Genomic DNA, 26,051 nt, shown 5'->3' on the forward strand with positions numbered 1-26,051 from the left:
AAGGAAAAAAGAAAGAAAAAGCCAAGGTGAGGACAAGTTAGGAGTTGAGTTTACTTCTCGCCCTATCACTAACTTGCTCTGACTTCAAACAAGGAGTAAGGGTCCCCAGTCTGGGCCTCAGTGTTGGGTCTTCAAAAAGATACTGACAAATAGGGCTAGAGAGATGGCTTAGCAGTTAAGGCTCTTGCCTGTGTAGTCTAAGGACCCATGTAAGACTCTCCAGCACCACGGTGAGCCTGTCTGTATGAATCTGTGAGGGACTTCCCAAGAAAACACCCTTGATGGATTATGGGGGGTAGGTGGGGGGGCGGGGCTGTGAGGCTTACACATCTGATGATGGCCTTGGAACACAGGGGTCCAGGCAGGCCATGACAGCATTGTCAGAGAGTGCTACTTCTGCATAGGTGGATCTCCTCCTGGGGAACAGGCTGTTTTCACTCAGGAAACTTGCCCTGGATGCTGTCATGAAAACCTCACATGAAAAGACATTTCACAGCCTGGCTCGCTTTTCTTGACAACGGCCTGTCCTGCCGTGGCCGCACTGGACTCAGTCTGGACTTCCATCCTTCAGCCCTTCCCCCCCCCCCCACCCCGCCTTGTCTCCTCCTTTGTTTTTCATTTCCAGAAAAATCTTCTATTGTTCAAACTAATTTATTATTCCTGACAGATTCTAGTCACCCTCAGATCTCTTGGCCAATTTGGTAGTTCTGTGTGTCCTCTCTGGTCTCCATTTTTGCCCATAAAGAGACTAAACCAGGAGTAAACCTAGGCCAGTATGTTCCAGTGGTTAGCCAATGTTGCCATCTAGAGGTAACCACAAGAATTTCATAGATGAGTGTGGTGGCACAGGCCTGCAATTTCAGGAGGAGGCAGTTGGATTACCTTGAGTTCAAGTCCACCCTGGTCTACATAATGAGTTTAGGACAACCTGAACTAGAGTTTTATACAGCAAGAGGTAGATGAATTTCTGAAATAAGATTTGTTTAATTTATTCAGTTATATATATTTTTTGTTATTTTGAGGTAGGAACTCACTTTTCTTCAGTTACATTTTAAAACATGGCTATGTGGGGGGCTGGAGGAATGGCTTAGCGGTTAAGCACTTGCCTGTGAAGCCTAGGGACCCAGGTTCAAGGCTCAATTCCCCAGGACCCACGTTAGCCAGATGCACAAGGGGGCGCACGCGTCTGGAGTTCGTTTGCAGAGGCTGGAGGCCCTGGCGTGCCCATTCTCTCTCTATCTCTATCTCTCTATCTGCCTCTTTTTCTCTCTCTGTCACTCTCAAATAAATAAAAATAAAAATGAACAAAACATGGCGATGTGTATGTGTGGGAGGGTTGTCACAGCCTCTTACTGCTGCAAGTGAACACCAAATGCTTGTGCTTTTTGCACCCAGATTTATAGGGGTGGCTTGGAAACTGAACATGGGACAATAGGCTTTGTGAGCAAATGCTTTTAACCATTGGCCCATCTTTCCATCCCCTTCCATTTTATTTTTAAAAACATATAAATTCAGTTTTCTGTTTTGAAACAGGGTCTTAGGTATCACAGGGTAGCCCCGAACTATGAGGATAATATATATATATATTTTTTTTTTCCTGAGGTAGGGTCTCACTCTAGCTCAGGCTGTCCTGGAATTCACTATGTAGTCTCAGGGTGACCTTGAACTCACAGCAATCCTCCTACCTCTGCCTCCCGAGTGCTGGGAATAAAGGCGTGAGCCACCATGCCCAGCTCAAGAATGATTTTTAACTTCTGATGAACTCAAGGCTTCCTGGATGCTAAGCAAGAACTCTGCCCACTGACCAGACCCCTATCTGTTTATTTGACACAAGGTCTTATATATGCCCCAGGTTAGGCAGGAACTTGCTACACAGCTTGGCTGGCCTTGAACTTGCCGTCCTCCGGAGTACTGGGATCACCGGCGTGGGCCACGTGTGCTGCTAAGCCTCATTTTCTTGCCCTTACAGTTCAGAAGCCTTTTTGCGTATATGGCATGGCAGCACCAGTGACCCGAGGAAAGCGTCCCCAAAGCCAGGCTGGCCTGACACCAAATGAAGACAGCAGCTGTTGACTGTCAGCTCCAACCCCCCGCCGTAGTCACTCATTACACCAGATCACAAAAAATAATCTTTTAATTGTTCTGTAGTTGGCACAGATGGTATCATTCAAGCTCACAGTTTTATTTAATAGACTAACCTATCACACAGCTTCGGTTGAAGAGAAATCATAATGATGTAAGTTTTATAAAATTACATTCAGCAGCAGCAGCATGTCCATAAAATTAAAGACTGGGGCTTAAATAAAGAAAAGAAAAAGCTACCTAGAAAGTAAACAGCCCAGACTGAAGCCTGTTATAATTATTAGAGAATTGTGCTTTGTTTCTGCTGTTACATTTTTTTTTTTTTTTTTTTTTGAAGTCAGGGCTTCTTGTAACCTAGGCTGGCCTCGAACTCCTAATTTTTCTGCCTCCATCTCCCACGTGCTGACATCCCAGGTGTGTACCTTTGTGCCTGACTGCTTTCTGGATTTTTAAGTTCATGCTGGTATGTACAGTCAAGAAAAGCTGCGAGGTTCTGGCTTGTTAAGTATGGAAGGAGTCTGTAAATGTGCCTGGAAAATACTTCTCAGGAAAAGGAAAGGCAAAGCAAGGCCGTATTGAAACCACCTGCCTAAACTGGCTTTGAAAGATGTGCGTCTCCAGTGGGGGGTGGCATTCACTGTCTTTGCTAAAACTTGCCAGGAAACGACCCAGTTGGAGAAGGTATCATCTCATGGACTCCCCATCACTGTAGTTCCCAGAGGAAAAACAGAAAGGCCCAAGCCTCATTTCCAAATTTTGGCCTTGAAATTTTAGGTCCATACCACAGTGGAGCTGTGCCTAGAGCTGCCCAAGGTGACCTGTTCTGTACTTCCAGATCACTTCCACACCTACTGACCAGGGTAAGAGACTGAGGGCAGCAATCACTGGTCAAGAGCAATGGTGGACACTGTTCAGTGAGGACTTGTAGGAAACTGGCAATTACAGGGAATTCCATTTAAGGGGGATGACAATGGAGACCCTTACTTTCCCCATTATAGGCGTCAGCTGTAACGATACTCAGGAAGAGGCATTCATGGACTGTGTGGTGCTCCTTGGAAGAGTTCAGTGATCTTAATTCCTGACTACTGGTTTGGTTTCTGTTTTGAAGACATGTATTGGCTTCTCGAATTTGATCCCAAGCCTCTGCTTGAAGCAAACCTTCTCGATCAGAAGAAGCTAAGCACAGGCATCTTCCACCCACACATGACATCCTCTATCCGGGCCACAGGCGGGAGTGACTGTGCTGTAATGCGGGGAGCATCGAAATGAAAGCCCATGTCAGTGCGCGGCTGGTCTTCTTAGCTGTCCTGGGCTTAGGGCTCCTGGGCCGCCGCCACTGGGGCCGCCAGCTCAGCTGTGGTCTTGTCTAGGGCAGGTTTCTTTGAGTAATCCCGTTCTCCAAAAATAGTGCTTCCTATCCGGACATTTGTAGATCCTACCTCAATCTGTGGGAAAGAAGACAGAATTGAGGATTTAAAGTACAAAATGCAGCCAGTGCCAAAGCTGCATCTCCCTGTGGACTGCAAATGGAGGCGCAGCTGAAGATGTCTGTGTCTAGGGCAGTGGTGGCCTTGGGGCTGGACTACCTGAGGCGGTGCTCAAGGAAGAAGTAAGGATTTCCTTGGTTTATACAGTAGCTGGGTAGTTGACCAGCATTTATCTGGGGCCAGGGGTGGTGCATGTTGCAGTGTGTGGGACAGGGGCCATGGTCAGGCAGGTGGGGAAAATCCTCCTGTAGTTATCTGAGCACAGAATCAAATTTCATTTTACTTACAAAGAATTTTTACTGTTTTCTTTTTTCTTCTTCTTTTTTTTTTTTCCCCCAAGGTAGGGTTTTGCTATAGCCTAGGCTGACCTGGAATCCACTCTATTCTCAGGTGGCCTCAAACGCACAGCAATCCTCCTACCTCGGCCTCCCAACTGCTGGAATTAAAGGCATGAAGCCACCACACCCAGCTCTCTCTTACTGTCTTAATATATATCATGTTCCAGAAAAGCAAACTTCTATTTTAATTTTTGGAACTTTTGTTATTTACTATTTTATTTATTTAGTATTTCATTTTATTTTTATTTGTAGGCAGAGAAAACGTATGGGCACATCAGGGCTTCTTGCCACCACAATCGAATTCCAGATGCATGCCCCACTTTGTGCATCTGGCTTTATGTGGGTACTAGGGAATCAAACACAGGTTATCAAGCTTTGCAAACAAGTGCCTTTAACTGCTGAGACATCTCTTCAGCCATCATTTTATTTTTTTTGTGATAAGTTCTTGCTGTGTCATCCTGCTGGCTTGGAACTCCTTCTTCTGCCTCCTAAGTGCTGGGATTATAAGTGTGCACTACTACAGCTGGTTGTTATTTATAATTTTAGAAACTCAGTGAATTGCCAACACAGTACCTTATATCAATTTATATTCATAGCTACTGCACTCACAGTGAATATACATACAATATTAAACATCAGACCACTTCATTCATTAGGCTTCACTGTCATATAGCCATACCCTAGCATTCATATAATGGCATGTCTTTAAATATAGTTTCAAGCCAGGCATGGTGGCACATACCTTTAGTCCCAGCACTCGGGAGGCTGAGGTAGCAGGATTGCCATGAGTTGAAGGCAAGCCTGGGGCTACAGAATGAGGTCAATTTAGGCTACAATAAGACTCTGCCTCTAAACACCAAATATATATATATTTCAATTTTGACGTATTTTTTGAAGTGGGGAAGAGTCCTACAGACTAACGTCAGGGCCTAACATACGCTAAGCTCTGAGCCACACGCCCAGCCTATAGCTTAACTTATTTTCTTTTATATTTCACGTAGGAAATTATGATGAGTTTTAACAAATTAAGTGTGAAGGCTGGGAGATGGCTCAGTGGATAAAATGCTTTCCATGCAATTTTGAGTACTGAGATCAGGTCCCCAGACCCCTTGTAAAAGCTGGAAGCTGTAGCTTCCATAAACTACGGTAAACCTGTGGTGAGAAATGCCCAGCATGCCAAAGGAAGGAGGCAGAGGCAGGAGAAGTTTTTAGATGCTCCCAGACCAACTAGCCTGTTGAAGGAGTAGTAAACGAAGGCAGACCCTGCCTCAAATGAAGTGGAAGGCAAGGACTGACCCGAAAGCTGTCCTCTGATCCTCTCACACGTGCTGTGGAACAAGCGTGCCAGTTACTTGTAGACTGGTAACAGTTAACAGACGAAATTAAAAAAATTAAGTGGAGGTCGGGGAGATGGTTTGGTGGTTAAAGGTGCTTGCTTGCTTAGTCTGCTGGCCTAGCTGTGTTTGATCCCCCAGTACCCATGTATAGCAGGACCCCAAGTGGTGTATACATGTGGTGTTTGCAACAGCAAGAGACCTGGGAACACACACGTGCGCACACACATTCACACACATAAAGAAAAGTATTTAATATTTATTTATAAGCAGTTAGGGAGGAGGGGAAGGAGGAAAGGAGGGACGGACGGATGGACAGGAGAGAGAGAATGAGAATGGGCATGTCAGGACCTCTTGCTGCTGCAAACAAACTCCATACACATGTACCACTTTGTGCATCTGGCTTTACAAGCAAGTTCCTTTATCTGCTGACCCATCTCTCCAGCCCCAAGAAAAAAACATTTAAAAAATTGTCAGGCTATAATTTCTATAAATTTTACTTCAAAAGAGGAGAGGTGTAGGTAGGGGGAAATGTGAGAAAAATTGTGCTGGGCTCTGTGGCTAGGATGAGGCATTTTAAAGATTTCTACATGAAAACCCAGTTCTGTTTTGGCCTTTTACATCCAACCCCGGCGGCAGAAAAGTCACCCGGAAGGACACTTACTGCATGCTGAAAGTCCATGGACATGCCCATGCTCAGCTCAACCTGGTCTGTAGGAATACTCAGCTTTTTACAGAGCTCTTCCCGTAGGGACACCAGCACCTGAGAGAGACACAGTGTCATCATTTTATTCCTGCTTCCTCCAATGCCTAAGTGATCAAATCTGCCGGATGTAGTGGCACATGCCTACAATGCCCACACTTGGGAGAAGCAGGCAGGAGAATCTCATTCAAGCCAACCTGCGCTACACAAGGTGACTCTGCCTCCAAAACAAAAGCCAAGCATGGAAGCACAAACTTTTAATCCCAGCACCAGGGAGGCAGAGGAGGAGCATCTCCACGAGTTGGACAAGCCTACGGCTTCAGAATAAGTTCCAGGTCAGCCTGGGCTAGTGTGAGATTCTGTCTCAGGAAGAAAAAAAAAATGAAGGCAAATGAAACCAAAAAGGAAATAAAAACATTTCTGATGATGATTCTTTATTCCTCATAATTTTGAGGTCTGTAATAATTACTAGAAGTCATGGCAAAGGCTTTTAGCAATGTCCCCAACTTACAACAGAACCCCAAAACAAAATAAAAATCCAACAACATAAAAAAAAAAGACTATCCATCACTCGAAAGGAAAAGTTCATTATGTCTAAAACTGTGTTCAGACAAGCTAACACTGAGTTCAGGAAAGCCTACAGGGTTTGGGAACCTATTCTCCTCCCACTTCCTTAAGAGTTCAGAAGACAGCTGTAATACCTGACAGGAAATGTCTGGGGTATCCCTGAAGTCACTATACTAGCCAGTGCTACAATGGCTATGATGCTGCTGTGTTTCCCACCAGTGCCGGGGTGGAACACAGAGCCCCACAATGACCAGGCACATTCTAGCTCTGAGCCGCACCCCACCCCCATGAGGCTTCTTTTGCACAAGAGTGGTACCCCAGCCCTCAGTACCTGGAAGTCTGGGTTTGGTCCTTGATTAAGATCATGTCCAAAGCTTCCTATGGTCATGAGCCCCACAAACTCCAGGCTGGGACAGTTGGCCTTTATGTGTTCCACCATGGCAATTGTCCCTGAGGGTGGAAGGCCGTGTTTACCTTCACAAAAAGAAACAATACTCTTATGAGGTTTGTCCAAGTCAACAGAGGAAGGCTCCATGTTCAACCTTACGACAGAGGAGGTAAGTCCCAGACAGGGATCTCATGATATAACTTGTCTTCGTGCTGTAAGGAGGGATTTTAGTGTGAAGTCTTCTGTGTTTGTTCCTCTTCTGGCCAAGTTCTGAATTCCTGAAGGCTGAGCTATAAATTAGGTTTTTTTTAAAAACTCCATTTCAGTTTAATTTGTACAGTACTAGAGGCTGAACCCAGGCTTTGCATGTGTAGTGCTCTATCACTGATAAACCCGCCCCTCTACTCTCTCCATCTCAGAATTTCACCTGTAAACAAAAGGAAAAGGAAAAACATCTTGTATTTCCTGGGACATGAGAAAAATTTACACTGAAAAATCCTAGATGACCCTCAGAACTATATTATTTTAAATCTAATATTTTATTGTTTGGCCAGTTCATTAGTAGAACTGCAAAAATTAAAATCCATTCACATACTAAACAGTTCTGACTACAGATCTGCAAAGTTTAATTCACAAGTTAACAACAATACAGGACTCCACAGCAGTGATTTCGTGTTAGGGACTAGTCCTTGCCTCCATTTGAAGGTGGCAGGATCATCCTCTGTATTATTTAATTAGAGTAAGTCACATCTAATTGTCAAGAAACATTGTAATAAAAACAATCTGGAGACAATTTCAGATCTACCTATATGCAACGTAGCTATAGTCAGGGTGCATGTAATACAACACAGTAATGGTAACTGTTAGAATACCCCGAACACTTATGTGCCTAGTACATATGCTAAACTTTAGGACTTTCATTTCATACAATAACTCTATGCTTAAGTACTCTTAGTAGCTCCATTCTAAAGATGAGGAAATTGAGAGACAGGGAAGATAAATGCCTTTATAAGGTCACATGACTGTGACTTGGGATTTGAACCCAGAAGCCTGACTTTAGGGCATATCTGGTAAAAGGTGCATATGTTGGGCTCCTTCATGCTAAGTAAGATTTGCTAAATGCAGGGGGTTATATGGTTGTAAGCAAATGTCTGGCTTACAACCATTTATTTCTTATTCTCCTAAATTTTATTTATTTGAGAGAAAGAGGAATAGAGAGAATGGGCGTGCCAGGTAAATGAACTCCAGATGCATGTGCCACCTTGTACATCTGGCTTTATGTGGGTACTGGGGAATCAAACCTGGGACCTTTGGCTTTGCAGGCAAATGCCTTAATCACTAAGCCATTTCCCATCCTAACCATTTATTTTATTTTATTTTATTTTTTGGTTTTTTGAGGTAGGGTCTCACTCTGGTCCAGGCTGACCTGGAATTAACTCTGTAGTCTCAGGGTGGCCTTGAACTCACAGTGATCCTTCTATCTCTGCCTCCCGAGTGTGCCACCACGCCCGGCGATCTAACCATTTATTTTTTAAAAAACATTTTTCATTTTATTGTTTCTGCAATTTATAGGGATGTGTATATGTGCATGTGTGGAGACTGGAGTTGGATGCTGGGTGTCTCCCTTAATTGCTGTCCACCTTTTTAAAAATACATACATATATTAAGAAAATCATTTACGTATGTAAGTATGGGTGCACTCAGGGTCTCTTACAGCTTGCTACAAATCAACACAGTATATATACACATTTTGCATCTGGCTCTACAAGGGTGCTGGGGAAATGAACCCCAGGCTACTAGCTTTACAAGTAAGCTTAACTGCTGAGCCATCTCCCCAGCACACCACCTTATTGAGACAGTGTTTCTCACTGAATCCAGAGCTCACTCATTTGGCTATGCCAGCTAGCCAGAAAGTCATAGGGATCCTCCTCTCTCCACTTCCCTAGCGCTAAAAGTGCTAAAGGTGCAGGGCACCACACCCAACTTTTATTTAGGAACTGGGGATCCAAACTCAGGTCCTCATAATTATGCAGCAAGCACTTTCCCCACCAAGCCATCTCCCCACCCCCAAAACACTGACTCTTAACAAAGCTAACAAGTGAGATGCTCAATGCTCTGTGTTCACAGCTTTGCCTGCAGCACGGTATTCAATCCCTGCCCTTACCCTTAGTGGCTGGCACTACTATGATGTCATTACCACACTAGCAAACTGAGGTACAGAGAGGCCAGGTAACTGGCCCAGAGTTCCAAAGCTGGAAAGTGGCAGAGCTCCAGCCCAAGTGTGTCTGATGAAGGCGCTAATCTGAGCCCCACAAGACAGTGACTGTGTTCAGCAGCTCTCAGGAGAGTTTCTCTGGGACCTGAGAAGCACACAACTCTGACCAATCCTGCAGGAGTAATGGCGACTCGGGGGTTTTCAGGACATCACAGTTACACGACCTCCTCCCCAATATTAACTCCTAACAAACACTGTGAATTAAAGAATCACATATGGTGGAAAAAAATAATTCCTACATGGATTGGCCTGCTTATCATTATACCGCTGACCATAAGAAAACAGCTTAGTAAAAGCTGTCTGTCCCTCCTTTCCATAACTTCATTCATCAGTGCTTGTACTTGCCATTCTCCCTGAGCTTCTGCCACCCAAGGGATGAAAAATTTACAACTCAGGTCTGGTCACTTACTATCCTCTCCACTGGTGTTAATTTGGATCATGACTTTTAATTTTTCAGTAGAACCTTTCTTCTGCCAGGAACTATTCACTTTGTCTGCCAACTTCGCCGAGTCTACTGTTTCCAGCATGAAGAGGTTGGGGACAGCTGTAATGAGAAAGAAAGAAGTGAGGTATTAGTCCTCATTCACCCATTGCAGCAGAAAACGGCAATAAACCTTTGATCTCGCACAGGGAAAAATATGCAAGGAACAGAAAAAGACAACTGAAGCTTCTATTTGGCTTGCAGACAAACCTGACAGTTTTACTAGATAGGAAGGTCAAGCTCAGACTGTCCCCATCTCATCAGCAAAGATGAATAAGCAAAACTAAAACATCATATGTGAGGACACTTTTAAGAAGCTGGTGACTGGACAGAACCCGAGAAACAGGCTTGATCTAATTATGTCTTCAAACTCAGAGGAATAGCCAAATGACAATGAAGAGAGGTTATCCAATTGAAGTCAAAATGCCAGTCTGGAGGGGAGTGGCCATGGATCAAACTTTCTGGGATGGTGTCTTCTGGACATTAGCATTACACAAACATGCACGTAAGAGGAACTGCAGACCTGGCTCAGATACAGAACAGTGACAGAACCCCAGCAGCTCTTATTAAGCACTGAAATTAGGAATTTAAAAAATAGAAAAAATTTTACCTTCTCTCCATCCCTTTCACTCCTATTTTTTATTTATTTGGTGTGTGCTCTTGTGAGCGAGAGTACATGTGTCCAACTTTTAGACCAGTCCTCGCCTTCCTCCTTGTTTTGAGGCAGGGTCCCTAGTTGACAGCTCAGTCCTTGGGTTTCTGGGAATTGTCCTGTCTCTGCCTTCCTTCTCACCCACCACTGGAGCCCTGGGATTACAGAAGCAAACCTGCTCCAGCTTCTGGCTGGCTTTTATGTGGGGCCTGGGGATGTGGATTCAGGTACTCAGAGCTGTGTGGCAAGTGTATCCACTCCTCTTCCAGCTTTTCATTTTCTCCCCCTTTCCTTCTTTCTTTCCTCCCCCCCCCCCCTTTTCTATCCCATGTGGAGGACTGAACCTTGTGCCTTGTGCATGCTAGCTAGGCCAGTGCTCTACCACTGAACTACTACCTAAAATTTGCATTGCACACCCCTCCGTGTCTTTTGAGACAAGACCTCATTCCTGCCTTAGTGTCCTGAACAGTTTCAACTGCATCTGCTGGGTCTGGCTCATCTTTGTAATTTTCACCACAGTTCACAAACATTATCTGTGTATAGAAATAAAAAGTGAGGTACAGAACTGTGTCAAATTTGCAAAATGAACACATACTAGAGCTGTAATTTAAACTAATGCAAACTAACTCCATATTCTTTTTAAAAAGCTTACTTATTCATTTGCGAGAGGAGAGAGAGTATGGGTGTACCAGGGTCTCCCGTCACTACATATGAACTGTAGACGCATGCACCACTCTGTGCACCTGGCTCCATACGGGTACTAGGGAAACAAGCCCAGGCCATCAGGCTTTCCAAGCAAGTACCTCAACATCTGAGCCCTCTCTCCAGCCTCTCCACATTCTGTTTATTTTTTATTTTTGCACCGTGTAGGATCAAACTCTAGGCATCACACATGCTAGGCAAATGCTCTATTACTGAGCTATACCCTCAGCCTAACTCTATGATTACATTTTTTTAAAAATGTGCACAAGAATGTATGAGCGCCATGGTTTTTTGCTGCTGGTAATGAATGCCTGGGTGGTTGGATAATTAAACCCAGTGCCAGTAGGCTTTACAAATAAGCACCTTTAACAGCTGAAAAACCTCCCCAGCCCAAACTACCATTTTAGAATCTTTGTGGTAACATGTGTGTGTGACAATTTATTCACTGTCTCAAAACTCTGGATGTTAGCAATCTTTTCCTTTTTTAAAAAATTTTTTTGGTTTTTCGAGGTAGGGTCTCACTCTGGCCCAGGCTGACCGGGAATTAACTATGTAGTCTCAGGGTGGCCTCAAACTCATGGCGATCCTCCTACCTCTGCCTCCCGAGTGCTGGGATTAAAGGCGTGTGCCACCATGCCCAACTCATTTTCTATTTTTTTAAACAAATCTGAATAGAGAGAAACAGATTTTATAATTATGTTGAACACTTCATTTGATTTCTAATATTCTGTATTTTTCCATTTATAATTACCTGTTCTTAATTTGTATCTATTGTTTTTCTCATTTAAAAAAAGGGGGTAGGCTGGGCATGTGACCTATTTGGTAGAATGCTTGCCTGGCATGGACAAAGCCCTGGGTGGGATCCCACTATGCATGGCATGGTGGCCCATCACTGCAGTTCCTACAGTCCTGGTACTCAAGGCAGGAGGGTGAGAAGTTCAAGGTCATCTTCATCCATACTATGAGTTTGAGATTGGCCCAACAGGAAATCCTTTCTTCTTCTTTTTCTCTTTCTCCACGGTAGGGTCTCCTGCTAGCCAAGGCTGACCTGGAATTCACTATGTAGTCTCAGGGTGGCCTTGGACTCACAGTGATCCTCCTACCTCTTTCTCTCTAGTGCTGGCATTAAAGGCATGGGCCACCATACCCAGGCTCTCATTTTTAAAAAATTAATTAATTAATTTAGTTGAGAGAGACAGACATACAATGGGTGCACTAAGACCTCTTGTCACTGCAAAAGAGCGCCACTTTGTGCATCTGGCTTGATGTGGTTACTGGGGGATCGAACCTAAACCAACAAGTTTGCAAGAAAGTGGCTTTAATCACTGAACCATCTCCCCAGCCAGATCCTTTAAAAAGCAACAACAACAAAAACCACAAAGGGGCTGTCTGTCTCTTACTCTCTGACTGTCTCTCTCAAGTAAAAAACTAAAAATATAAGAACCAAGCGAGGTCTGGTGGCGCATACGTAGCAACAGCATGAGAGAGGTTGAAGCAGGAGCAGGGCAGCACCTTTCTGTCACTCTGGGCCGTGGCAAGACCCCGCCTCAAGAAAAAAGTAAAAAGCCAAACATTTATAGCTCTTTATGTATTCTGAATAGCAATTGCTTTCCCTCTTTGAAAATAGTACTGTTCTCCTAGTCTAGCACAGAAAACTTTAATTTTTGTATAAATTTTCTAGTTGTCTCTTTTGTGGTTTCTAGATTTCATGTCTTGTTTAGGAAATCTTTCCCCAAGTATAAGAAAATAAAACATAAAAACACTTTGTTAAGGGTATGCCAGGGCCTCCAGCCACTGCAAATGAACTCTGGATGCATGTGCCACTTTGTGTGTCTTCATTTTGTGGCTACTGGGGAATCAAACCCAAGCCTTAACCGCGGAGACATCTCTCCAGCCTTTTTTTTTTTTTTTCAAGGCGGGGTCTCACTCTGGTCCAGGCTGACCTGGAATTAACTATGTACTCTCAGGGTGGCCTTGAACTCATGGCGATCCTCCTACCTCTGCCTCCCGAGTGCTGGGATTAAAGGTGTGCACCACCACTCCCAGCTTGCAGCCTGTTTTTAAAAAACTTTATTTATTTATTTGTAAGCACTGAGAGAGAGAGAAGAGAGACAGACAGAGAGAGAGAGAGAGAGAGAGTGTGTGTGTGGGGGGGGGAGACAGAGAGAGAGAGAATGAGCATGCCAGGGCTGCCACCCACTGCAGACCAACTCTAGAAGCATGTGCCACTTTGTGTGTCTGCCTTTATGTGGGTACTGAGGAATCATACCAGGGCTGTTAGATTTTGCAAGTAAATGCCTTAACTGCTGAGCCATCTCTCCAGCCTCAGCCCATTTTTATAGTCTTAATTTTCTTTCCTTCTTTCCTTCTTTCTTCCCTCCCTCCCTCCCTCCCTCCCTCCCTCCCTCCCTCCCTCCCTCCCTCCCTCCCTTCCTTCCTTCCTTCCTTCTTTCCTTCCCCCCTCCCCTCTCTCTCTCTCTTTTAAGGTTGAGTCAGGCTGACCTGGAATTCACTGTGTAGTCTCAGGGATGGCCTCGAACTCACAGCGATCCCCCTGCTTCTGCCTCCTGAGTGCTGGGATTAAAGGCATGTGCCACCACACCTGGCTAGTTTTAATTTTCAAGATTCATTAGGTGGAAATTACACTGAAGCATGGAATCTAATTGACTATTTACTAAATATGGCAGGCCTCTCCTATCCCTCCCATCCAATATAAAGTATGTTCTTTTGCATGGGTGTAATGTGGTGTGTGAGGTGTATGCATGTGTATGTGCCCACGGCTTGCCTGTGGAAGCCTGGGGGAACATAGGGTGTCCCTTTCCATTGCTCTTCTGCCCAGTCTTGAACCAGAGGCTAGCAATGATCCATAGCGTGCCATTTATTTATTTATTTTGCAAGCTCTGGAGGGATTCTCCAGTCTCTGCTCTCCACAGAAGTGGGGTTACAAATGTGCATAGCCACATCCCAAGTATTTATGGATTTCTGTGGGACCTGGAGATTAAACTCAAAGGAAGTGGTCTCTTAGGCTTCCTCAGGTCTCATACTTGCACATGAAGTGCTCTTTTGTCTGTTCTGTGGCTGTGTCTTACTCTAGCCCATGCTGGCCTGAAACTCACCATAGCTCTGGCTGGCCTTGACCTCACAGCAATCCTCTTACCTCAGCCTCTTAAGTGCTGGGATTAAAGGTATGAGCGACCATGTCCAGCTCAAGGAAGTGCTCTTAATTGTTTATCCATCTTTCCAGGCCTAAAGTATCTTTTAATACTAATATATTGACACAAACCCCTCCAGAGTTCCCTCATCTTGAATTGTACCTCCACAGAGCCCAAGGGAGTGCACCCAGCCCTCACCAAAGGCCAGGCCTGCCATGTCAGTACACCAATTTCCACACCCAGCTCCAGGCACTTGTGATGTTACACAGTCCAACTACAAGACCCTGCAAATACTCACAGGGAAGACACTGATGGGGCATGCCATCCATAACAACTTTGAAGCCCTACAGTACATTCATTTCAAGCCCCTCACCTAGAACACCTCCCAGATACCATTCTTCAGTGGGAAGGTAAAATGCTCAGAGAATGCCACCATGTGACTGGAGCATCATACCAAGCTGCTGGGAAAGGTGACCATTCCTTTGCGGAAGATGTCCAAGCCACCAGGGAGCTAGACAAATTGAAGCTGAATGGGAGCAGTACTTGGCCTAGAATCATCTCCTAAACTACTGGCCCCAAGGAGAGAGGCCATAGACCAATTCAGTTCTGCCAGCTTGATACTTGCACAATTATTAGGGGGAGAGAAACTTGACCTCAGGCTTAATGCCCATTGACATTTCATCTCAGCTTATTGCATTCCATCTGGTTAGGAGTCTCACAGAAGCAGGAAGTCTTCATGCCAGCTAGAGCATAGGCCCATAATCTAGAGAGCTGAGAGGTTGGACAAGAGGTCACAAGTTTAAGATTTGCCTGGGTCACGGAGTGAGTTCAAGGCCAATGAGACCCTGTTCCAAAATAAAAAAAGTAAAAAGAGGGATGGAGACATACCACACATTTGTGTAGCATCTGTGAGCCTCTGGGTTCAATCCCCAATATAGGTCGTTAGCCCTAAACTGTACATTTCCTTAATGGCACTAACCAGAGGTTCCAGGGTGCTTTGTGCCAGCCAAGCTTTTTGACTTTCAGGAAACACTATGTGTCTTGTTTTTAAAAAGAGGGACGGACAGAGGGACCCTATGATACCAAGGCTGGCCTTAAGCTCCAGGACTCAAACAATTCTGCTTCCTCAGTCTTTCCAGGAGATGAGACAGTAGGTGTGGGCTACTGTGCCGGGGTCATCTCGTTTTATGCTTGTTTTGTTCTGTTCTGTTTTCAGTAATAAACAGCACCCTATGTCAGACTCTGCTTTTGGCCTAATCTGCACACAGCCTGTCAGGGTGTCTTAGTGCCTGCTCACTTCCAGGGCGAGGCTTAGTCCTCTGTAGGGTTATCAAGCAGGTCACAGTACAGCCCGGAAATCAACTTTTCTGACTGGGAAAAACAATCTATTCCCTAGATAATGGAGAATTTATTTAATCTGGGATCTGGCTGGTTAGTTTAAAAAGTATTTACAAGGACTGGAGAGATTGCTCAGTGGTTACAGGCACATGCATGCAAAGCCTGACAGCCTGATAGACAGTTTCTAGTGCCTACATAAAGCCAGATGCACAAAGTGGCACATGCATTTGGAGTTCATTTGCAATGGCAGGAGGCCCTGGTGTGCCCATACTCACTCTGTCTACCTCTTTTCTCTGTTTCTTGCTAATAAAAATATTAAAAAATTGCTGGGTATGGTGTCATATGCCCTTAATCCCAGCACTTGGGAGGCAGAAGTAGGACTGCCATGAGTTCAAAGTCACCCAGAGACTACATAGTGAATTCCAGGTCAGCATGGGGTAGAGTGAGACCCTGCCTCAAAAGAACCACCCCCCAAAATTAAAAAAACATTCACATTGCCCGAAGTTTTTCGGTCTTCTTTTACCTTGCTAAATTAAGCCTCCCAAGGGCTGGAGAGGTGGCTTAGTGGTTAAGGCACTTGCCTGTGAAATCATGTGTGAATCTCTAGGTCCCATGTTCAGCCAGACACACAGTGACGCAAACACGCAATGTTGCACATGCACACAAGGGGATGCATGCATCTGGAGTTTGTTTGCAGAGGCTGAAAGGCCCTGGCACGCCTGTTCTCTCTCTCTCCCTCTCTCAAATAATAATAATAATAAAATAAGCCTTTTAAAAACTCGTGATTTTTTTTGTTTTGTTTTTTGAGGTAGGGTATTGCTTTAGCCCAGGTCAAGTGATTCATTTGATACAGTTTTATAATAGAGAAAGAACAATACAGTAAGCTGAGAATGGTGGCACACATCAGTAATCCCATCATTTGGGAAGAGAAGATAGAAGAACTGTGAATTCAAGTCTAGCCTGTGCTATATAACAAGACTCAAAACAACAACAGGCTGGGAATATAACTTAGTTGGTATAGGGCTTGCTTAACATGCACAAATTTGGGTTCAGTCCTCAGTAGGGCATAAAACAGGTGTGGTGGCTCAAGCCTGTAATTCTACTACTTGGGATGTGAAGGTACAAGGTCATCCTTGGCTACATACCAAGTCTGAGGGCAGCTTCAGCTACATGAACCCCTGGCCCCCAAACAGACAAATTAGACTTCCACTCCCAAACAGGATATGCCAGGTATAGGCCTATAATTCCAGCTACGTGGGAGGTTGAGGCAGGAGGATTAGGAGTTCTAGGCCTGCTTGGGTTACAGACTGATTTCAAGACTGGTCTGAGTAACTTAGTCTCTCAGCATAAAGCACAGGCCAGGGATAGAGCTCAATGGTAGAGAACTTGTCTAGCATGTAACCCCCAGGACCAGATGTGTCTTGTCTTCTGAAAGAGCCAAATGAACAAAAAATATGAGACGATTTACAAGAACTGGATGTCACATAAAACAGTGATTTCTGAAACAGGCAACAAATGAGGTGAGCCCACCTGCCTGTTTACTGCCTGGGGTGTTTTCGCTAACATGGTTCTGGGAAGAGGAACACAGGAAGAACGTGGTGGAATCTGAGTTGAGGGCATGGAATTGAGCAGTTGGAAAGATGGAGGCAGCCAAGTTCACATGGCAGAATGTGGGAGAAGGCAGAGCCGCACAAACAGAGCCCAGTGATCTGTAATCGGGTCCTTATTCAGATGGGCACTGTGTGTGTGCAGTCGAGAGAACTGCGTAAGGCCCAGCAAAGAACAACCGGAACAGAGTAGGGTAATAAACGTTGCCCGAGGTTCACAGAGGATGTGGGACATTGCCTATTCCCACAAGCCAGGATGGAAAACTCAAGATCCATGGAACACTGGTGTGGTGGTTTGATTCAGGTGTCCCCCATAAACTTAAGTGTTCTGAATGGTAGGTCCCCAGCTGGTGGCAATTTGGGAACTGGATCCTCCTGGAGGATAGGCTTAGGAATGTTATAGCCAGCTTCCCCTCACAGTGTTTGGTGCACTCTCCTGCTGCTGCTGTCCACCTGATGACGTCCACCCTCTGCTCATGCCATTGTTTCCCCTGCCATCATGGAGCTTCCCCTGGAGTCTGTAAGCCAAAGTAAACCCTTTTCTCCCACAAGCTGCTTTTGGTTTGGTGCTTTCTGCCAGCAAAGAGAAGTTGACTGCAATAAGGGTTAGTTTACAGAGGAGGGCTGTGCCTTAGTAATAGTAAGTAACCCTGAGTTAAGCCTTACTCTCATTATACCAGCAAGTCTTTCTTTAAAACTTATTTTGTGAAAATGTTAAACATGTGCATTATGTACTTTTTTCAAGTTCAACCCCCATATCCTTCTCTTGTGTTCTTTCCGCTTCCCAACCAGTCCCATTTCTACTTTGATGTTTTAACTTAAAATAATTAAATATATTTCTGTTTGTTTATTTATTTAAGAGAGAGAGAGAAAGGGCATTCCAGGGTCTCCAACCACTGAAAATGAACTCCAGATGCAGTGTCCCTTGTACATCTGGCTTACGTGGGTCCTGGGGAGTCAACCCGGGATCCTTTGGCTTTGTAGGCAAACACCTTAACCACTAAGCCATCCCTCCAGCCCTACTTTGCTAGTTTTTGTTTTTGGTGATCCACTAAGTTTAGGGTTCTTGCGTGAGCACGGGTTCAGCATTGCTTACTGGAGCATGGGCAACTTAACAGTGGCTACATAACCAAAGAAAATGTCTCCCCCGCCCCCAGCAACTATAACTGCCAACAACTCTTTAGGGATGAGTTGGGGCCTCACAAACCCCTCTACCACCCATGATGGAATACTTGTGGGCCAAATCTTGTGTAGCTCTTGTGACACAATGACAGCTGCTGCAAGTTCATGAGTATTTGGCTGTGTCGTGTCCCACGGCACTCCTCTCCATCCTCTGGTCTCACGTTCTTTCCACTCTCTCTTCTGCAATAGTCTCTGAGTCTTGGGGGGGAGATACAGATGCCCCATTTTGGGCTGAGCACTCAATAACCACTTGGTCTCAAGACTCTGTTGAGTCTTTAAAAAAGTTTGAGTGTGGGGGATGGGGTGGGGAATGGACATGCCAGGATCTCTTGCTGCTACCAATGAACACCAGATGCATGCGCCACTTTGTGCATCAGGCTTTACATGATTACTGGGGAATTGAACATGGGCTTTGCAAGCAACTGCCTTTAACCACTGAGCCATCTCCCTAGCCCTTGATATGTTTTTTTTTTAAAACTTATTTATTTTTAAGGTGAGAGAAAACACAAACACGAGTGTGCCAGGGCCTCTAGCCACTGCAAACAAATGAACTCCAGATACATGTGCCTCTGTGCATCTTTATGTGGGCACTAGGGAATAAGGCTTTGCAGGCAAGTGCCTTAACTGCTGAACCATCTCTTCAGCCCCCTTGATGTGTTTTGGGTCTACCCAATAATCTGCAAAAGGAAGCTTCTCTGACCAAAGCTGGGGCTAACTCTAATTTATAGGATTAAAGATAAATATTTAGAAGGCAGTTTAATGGGTACAACATATTCACGGAGCCAAAAAGTGGTAGTAGTTTCCCTCCTAGAGCCTGTGATACAAGCCTTTGACTAAGTTTTCAGTATCAGGCATAAATTCCTCCCCCCCCTTTGAAGTAGGTCACAAATCCAATCAGAAAGCAGATGGTTACTGCCATAACAGTGTGACAGTCACTTCACCATTGCCCCCATGGTCATAAATGCCTTGCTGGCTGGTTGTATAGTGCGCAGGCTGTACCTCTGAGTGAGTATTGATGGCCCCACCCCAACCCCATCCCATGCAGCCGACATCGCACCTTTACACAGTTTCTCTTAGGGGACGGATCCAATTCAAGCCCAGAAAGATGTTCTATGGTCCTGGCATGTCTAACACTCTTCAGCTTCCACTGCAACCCAAGGACAAAAAAAGGCACTAACAAAGCAACCTGCTCCCGTGGCCCACCTAGCAATGCCCTTCCTTGTCTACTTGTCTGCATATGCTTTCCAATAATTCTGTGAGCCCCCTAGTGTACTTCCAGAGACAGGCTTTATGGATGGTAACTGAAACCTGGGTAGCACACATCTTAATCTGCAGAATGCAAAATAAAATGATTTTACCAATGTACAAGTGGAGGTAAAAAAAAAAAAAAAAAGAGGGAGAGAGACTGCTAAAGAATATAAAAAGACAAGGAAAGCACAGACTGGAGGAAATATTTACCAAGCATATATGAAGGAATCATAACTAAAATATATAAAGACCTTGCTAATCTCAGTAGTAAGAAAAGAATCCAAATTTGTAGAAGATTTCTTAGATACCTCATCAGAGAAGACATTCAGATGGCAAACAAGTAAAAGGGTGCTCAACATTACTACCCATCAGGGAAATGCAAGGATGCCACCTATACTGTTAGAACAGCTGAAATGAATGAAGACTGAGGCCAGCGGATGAAGTTCAGCAGTAGAGCATTTATGTAGCTGGTAAAAGTCCCCCTCCCCAGCAAAACAAAACATGACTTACCACAACCAAGTATTAGCAAGCATGTGGAGGAACATGAATACTGCTGCTGGGAAGGGAAAGTGGCATAACTATTTTGGAAAAGTCTCTGGCAGTTCTTTAAAAAAGTCAAAGATAGCTGGGCGTGGTATTGGTGTAAGCCTTTAATTCTAGCACTTGGGAGGCAGAGATAGAGGGATCACCATGAGTTCAAGGCCACCCCGAAATTACATAGTAAATTCCAGGTCAGCCTGAACTACAGCAAAACTCTACTGCGAACCCCCCATCAAAAAAGTCAAAGATACATATAATGGAGACAGATTCAGCTTGTAAGATGTGTAATTCCACTAAGTGGCATATGCATTTGGAGTTCATTTGCAGTGGCTAGATGCCCTGGTGTACCCATTCTCTTTGTCTATATCTCTTCTCTCTATCTCTCTGCTTGCAATAAAATAAGTTAAAATATTTTTAAAAATTTACAACAATAGCCAAACTGGCTGGGCATGACAGTGCATACCTTAATCCCAGCACTCAGGAGGCTGAGGTAAGAAGATTTCTATGAGTTTGAGGCCAGCCTGAGATTATACAGTGACTTCCAGGTCAGTCTGAGCTAGAGTGAGATCACAAAAAAAAAAAAAAGAAAGACTAGCCTGGAAAATTTTGTTAAGAAATGCAGGTTAAATTTTGATACCTTTGAGAGAATAAACTTCAGTGACTCCAGATGTATGTGTCTTTTTGCAATTATTACTTTTTTTTTTTTGATACTAGGGATTGAAGTTAGGGTCATACAAGTGCTGGGCAAGTGCTCTACCACTGAGCTATACTTCCAGCTCCTATAGTTCATTATTTTTATTTTACTTTATTTTATTAAAAGAAACTCCACAGGCTGGAGAGATGGCTTAGCAGTTTAGGCATTTGCCTGCAAAGCCAAAAGATATTGTTTGATTCTCCAGGACCCATGTAAGTCACATGCACAAGGGGACACATGCATCTAGTGTTTGTTTGCAGTGGTTGGAGGCCCTGGCATGTTCACTCATTCACTCTCTCTCAAATAAATAAATAAATAAATTTTTTTTGGTTTTGTTTTTGTTTTTAAAGAAAGAAAAGAAAAGAAACTCCACAACACATAAAGTGAATTCAGTATGCTCTAAAAGCTTCTGTGGTTTAAGCCATGCAATGACAGAGAAGTCCCATTTTCATATTTAGAGTTTTATCTTACCCATCAACTTGTTAACATTTTGTTTCTGTAAATGGCCAATGAAGTGCCATTTGATCTCAGGACATGAAGACAGAATCTGAAGAGAGAAAAGTAACCATTTTTCACTTGGATTTCATGGTGCTTTACTGGCTGAAACACGTTGCACACTCCCAGACACCTTTTTCAACTATGTTTCGTTCCTCAAGTGTGGCAAATAGTGAATATCACTATATTCAGCCAGTCTCTCCATGAGAATAATTTGGACTTCTGCTGTGTTTCCCTTCCTTGTTCCTATCAATTCTCCATATTTTTTAGGAATCACCCATTATAGACAAAACTGATTTACGTTTTCAAGACAAGTGCTCTACTACTGAATCATACCTCCCGCCCTCTGATTCATGTTTTCCTATCTCAAAAGAATACAAGATTATAGTCGATTCCTAAAAATCACCATTTGTAAACAGCCACAAAAGAGAAAATCATAGTCTGAATAAAGACAGAAAACCTAACTGGGTTTTGAGACATAAAGGGAAGGTAGATATTTTTATTCCCAACCCAACTTCCTATTTTAAACTCTACTACAAACTTGGGTTTAATTTTCTGGCTAAAGAGCCAAGACTTATATACATAATAAAGAATTCCAATATCCACCTACCTTAGGATTTGATGCTTTTTCTAGTAGTTCCTGAACCTAAAGGGTAAAAACAGAACAAGTCAGAGGCTGGCAATCGAGATCTTCCTAAGGTTCTTTGGGAGGAGTCTTACATAGTTCTCTCCAAAAGTGCGCTGGCCATGACCGTAGGCTTCAATCACCATGTCTGCAGGTTTGGTTTTGCTGACTGCCACTAGCCGGGGCTGGATGGCTGGGAGGTCCTGCCAGAGGGAAAGAGTCACATGAGTGAATGTAAGAGACTATTATCAACGAGGTGGTGGCACACACCTTTAATTCCAGCACTTTGGAGGCAGAGGTAGGAGGATCACCATGAGTCTGAGGCCACCCTGAGACTACATAGTGAATTCCAGGTCAGCTTGAGCTAGCGTGAAACCCTACCTCAAAAACAAAACAAAAAGAAAAAACAAAAAGAAACCATTGTCACACAATATGTTCCTTAGGATACACCTTGTAGGATGGGTACAAATCTCAACGTGACTTTGGTAAAAGCCATTTCCCATTCTGTAGGGAGATCAGTATCAATGACTGAAGAACAGATGTCTGTTACATGCATGGCACTTCAGCCTAAAGGTAATAACCTTACTATGAAGCAGACGGCATCTCTCTCAGGACAGCCTAGCAGATTAAAGCCATTGGTCAAGTACATCAGCATAACCAGGGTCCCACTCAGATATACTGAATCTGAATCTCTGCAGTTGGGGCCCAAGAGTCTCCTTTTTGTTTTTGGGGTGCTGGGTTTGGAACCCAGGGCACTGAGAATGCTAGGCAATGCTAGACTAGGTATGCAGCTCTGTATGAGCTACACTCAGCCCTAGGGACTTCCTCTTAAAAAAAAAAAAACAAAAAAAAACTATTTATTTGTTTGAGAGGGAAAAGAATGGGCTGCCAGAGTCTCTAGCCACTGCAAACAAAACTCCAGATGCATGTGCCACCTTGTGCATCTGGCCTAAGTGGGTCCTGGGGAACTGAACCTGAGTCCTTATGTTTTGCAGGCAAGTGCCTTAACCACGAAGCCATCTCTCCAGCCCAGGATTTCCTTTTTGAAATGTGGTCGGGATGATTCTCAGTGTAGCAGTTACCTTCTCATTGCTGGGACAAAACACCAGACCAGAAGCAGTTTGTGGAAGGAAAGGGTTTATTTTCGTTTTCAGTTGTGTGGGGAAGCTTCATCATGGCCGGGAAAGCACGGCAGGTGCAGAAAGCCGGAGTCACATCTCCTCATCAGCAGGCAGGAAGCAGAGAGGGAGCTGGCTAGCACTGGCAGTGGGAAGGGGAGCTGGGACTATAAAACCCAAAGGCCGCCCCCAGGGACACACCTTCTCCAGAAAGGCTCGACACCTCCCTAAGGCCCCTACAGCTTTCCCAAAGTGTCAGAGCAGCTAGAGACAATATTCAAAACACACAAGCCTGTAGGGGACATTTCACTGAAACCACCACACACACATGCAATGTTGGAGGCTGAAGAAAACACTTCACTGAGCTGACAGTGAAGGAATGTGGAGACAGTGCTTGCCTCTAATCATGAAGTCTTGGGTTTGTATTCCTAGATCACAAAAAGGCAAAACAAAACAGAGTCACTGCATCAAGTAAAGTCCCTTCATTGGCAGAGAGGTCACTTTGACTTCTGAAGCCCCAAGAGATAAACAGTTTGAGAAACTACTTCTGGTCAGGGAGTATCAGTAATGCTTCCATTCACTCTCAGAGGCTTAGTCAGGGTAAAGACATGTAACTTCTTGTTCAATCGATGACTCGGCCAACCAGTGGCAGAACTGAGATTGGGACATAATTCTAGATTCAGGATTAGAGCTACCTGACCTCTCCCCACATCCTTCTCAGAAAAGTTTCATTGCCTTCTTCTGCAGCCAAGTCCGCACGGAGGCAGTGAGCTCCATTTGTCCTCCAAGAGTTAGTCTTCATGTCCCTACCACTCCCTGATGCTTTCACAGGACGGACAAAAATCATGTGAATTAGCAGTCTCCTCTGGCTTCCTTCTGAGCAGCCGTGTCACAAACCTCTTATGAGGATGTGTTATAATTCTTAGGATTATGCTCAGTCAATGACTTCCAGGGCAAAAACTAGAACAAGTAGCCCAGCTTCGAAAATCTACCAGAGTTCAGATCTTGTCTCATTCCACATTATTCAACTTAACTTGCATGGAGACAAGCAGATAATGATTTTGGTCTAATAAAGAAAGTTCAAGAGAAGACACGATACATACAATATAGAAAGAAATAAAAGTGTCCCCTTGAAAGCACCGCTTGCTGTTGGACATCCTACAGTTCCCTCGGGCTGCAACGGGTCAAGCCTGGCCAGTCCACCCCCACCTGGGCAAGTGGCGGAAGTGACATTTGCTGAGCAACTACTAGCTGTCAGCCGCTGGCCACACACGGATCTCGGGTGGATTCGGTCCTCTCTGGGCTCTGGCACCGCATTCTTCCTTCACCGCTGGCTCTTCTTGCAATGCTCCAAGTCCCCTAACACGAAGCGAACTGGCCTGATGCCCGAGGCGGGGGCACCTTCTTTGGGCACCACGCACGCCAACCTGCACAAAACCTAACAGCCTCAACGCGAGGCCTCGGAGGACTCCTTCCGAGCCTCCCGGGCTCCGCAACCCGCCGGAGACCCCACGGCGTCACGTGACGACCTTAGTCCCGCGCAGGTGTTTCCCCCGCCCCCTAGGGCGTCCGCCCACTGTCGCTGTTGTCCCCCTTCCTCACCCGGGGCCGCCGCGCCACAGCCTGCTGGACGCGCTCGTTCACTGCCCGCAGCGCGAACCCAACTCCCAGCTCCGCGGACATGCTGCCGGCTCTCCACATTCCCCGGAGACGACGCCGAGGGGCTCGGCGCCTGCGGGCCCAGACCTTCTTCCGGTCCCGCCCCTCCCTCTGCGATGCCCAATCATCGCTCACCACTCAGTCATCTCGTCCAATCGAGCCTGGGCAGCGAGGGAGGCGGGCCCCGCTCACCCGGCAGCGGCCATTTTGAGGAGGTCTTCCACCCGCCAGGCCTAGGGAGCCCCGGGGTGACGGGCCCTCCGGCCTGAGTCCAAGGGCCACTCGCCTGTTGTCTTCTTTCTGCTGCGTCTGCCCCTTGCTCTTCCCTACTCACAAGGGATTTTTTGAGGCAAAAAAACCCCCACAAAAAACCACAGCCTGTTCTGAGTCTTGTTCCCTTTCAAAAGACCTTACAAGGATTGCCCATCCCTGGCTTTCAAAAACTGTTTATAAACTGCTATTTAAGTGTGCAGGAACTGGGTTTGGAAACTGCTAAAGAGGAGACTTAGCATTTGGTATGCCGAATGGTTCTTGTGAGTGTGAATATGGGTTAGGAGTGCTCTCTGCAGAAGTAGAGTGAGCTTGCACACCAAAACACCTCTCAAATAACTTTGCATACCCCCTTTAACCCAAGCTGCTGCCATTCTTGGTTGGAGAATCTGCTTTATTTTACAGATGGCAGAGAAAACAGAGGAGAACCAAGATACATTGATAAGACAAGAAGATAACTGCCCACCGCAGACACAGACTTGCCACCTCTTCCAGAGCGCAGGAGAACTTGCAGTGGAAGTGGTGCCATATGCACTGCTCTTACTACTAACCTGACAACCAGCTCCAGGACAGACAAGATTATCAAGCACAACCTATGAAAGTAGAAATCCAGAGGCTACAAAGAACTCAACAATAAATTGGACTGCCAACAGGCCTGCCATAGCTCAGGGATCATTGAGGAAAAGGGGGCAGAAAGATTTTTAAGAGCCACAGAATGGGGAGGGATACTCAGAGGGAAGGTCCCCAACTATCCCACTGGGACTTACTAAAGCCTTCTTGAACCCCACAGTAAATCTTATAACCCCACTGAGGAGGGCCCCAGGGAAACAGGAACAGAAGGAATAAAAGGGTATAATCTGTTTTTAAAAAATACTGGCTACATAGATGGCTCAGTGGTTAGGGGTGCTTGCTTGCAAAGCTTGAGGGGCTAGGGTTCGATTCCCCAGTACCCAAATAAAGCCAGGCACAAAAAAGTGGGCTGCCCACATCTCTGGTATTCAGTTGTTTAAAGCAAGAGACTTTGGAGTGCACCCTCACTAATATTTTTTAAAAAGATAAATAAATGACCTTAAAGCTATGGTGGGAGCTGAAGATGTTTTGCTTTCCTGTCCCT

The 26,051-nt window shown here is 45.0% G+C and overlaps 1 protein-coding gene across 1 annotated transcript; it reads right to left on the minus strand.

Annotated features, from left to right (window-relative positions):
* Positions 1-2,116: 2,116 nt before the first annotated feature.
* Positions 2,117-24,746, minus strand: Plpbp (pyridoxal phosphate binding protein). Its single transcript, XM_045131860.1, has 8 exons — positions 24,611-24,746; positions 21,986-22,093; positions 21,876-21,911; positions 21,242-21,317; positions 9,584-9,718; positions 6,843-6,985; positions 5,906-6,004; positions 2,117-3,527 (listed from the first exon to the last, which is right to left on the minus strand). The coding sequence occupies exons 1-8, from the start codon at positions 24,707-24,709 to the stop codon at positions 3,396-3,398; spliced, it is 828 nt and encodes a 275-aa protein (XP_044987795.1). The 5' UTR covers positions 24,710-24,746; the 3' UTR covers positions 2,117-3,395.
* Positions 24,747-26,051: the final 1,305 nt, after the last annotated feature.

Source organism: Jaculus jaculus, chromosome 12, assembly GCF_020740685.1.
Source record: "Jaculus jaculus isolate mJacJac1 chromosome 12, mJacJac1.mat.Y.cur, whole genome shotgun sequence".
NCBI classification, from domain to species: Eukaryota; Metazoa; Chordata; class Mammalia; order Rodentia; family Dipodidae; genus Jaculus; species Jaculus jaculus.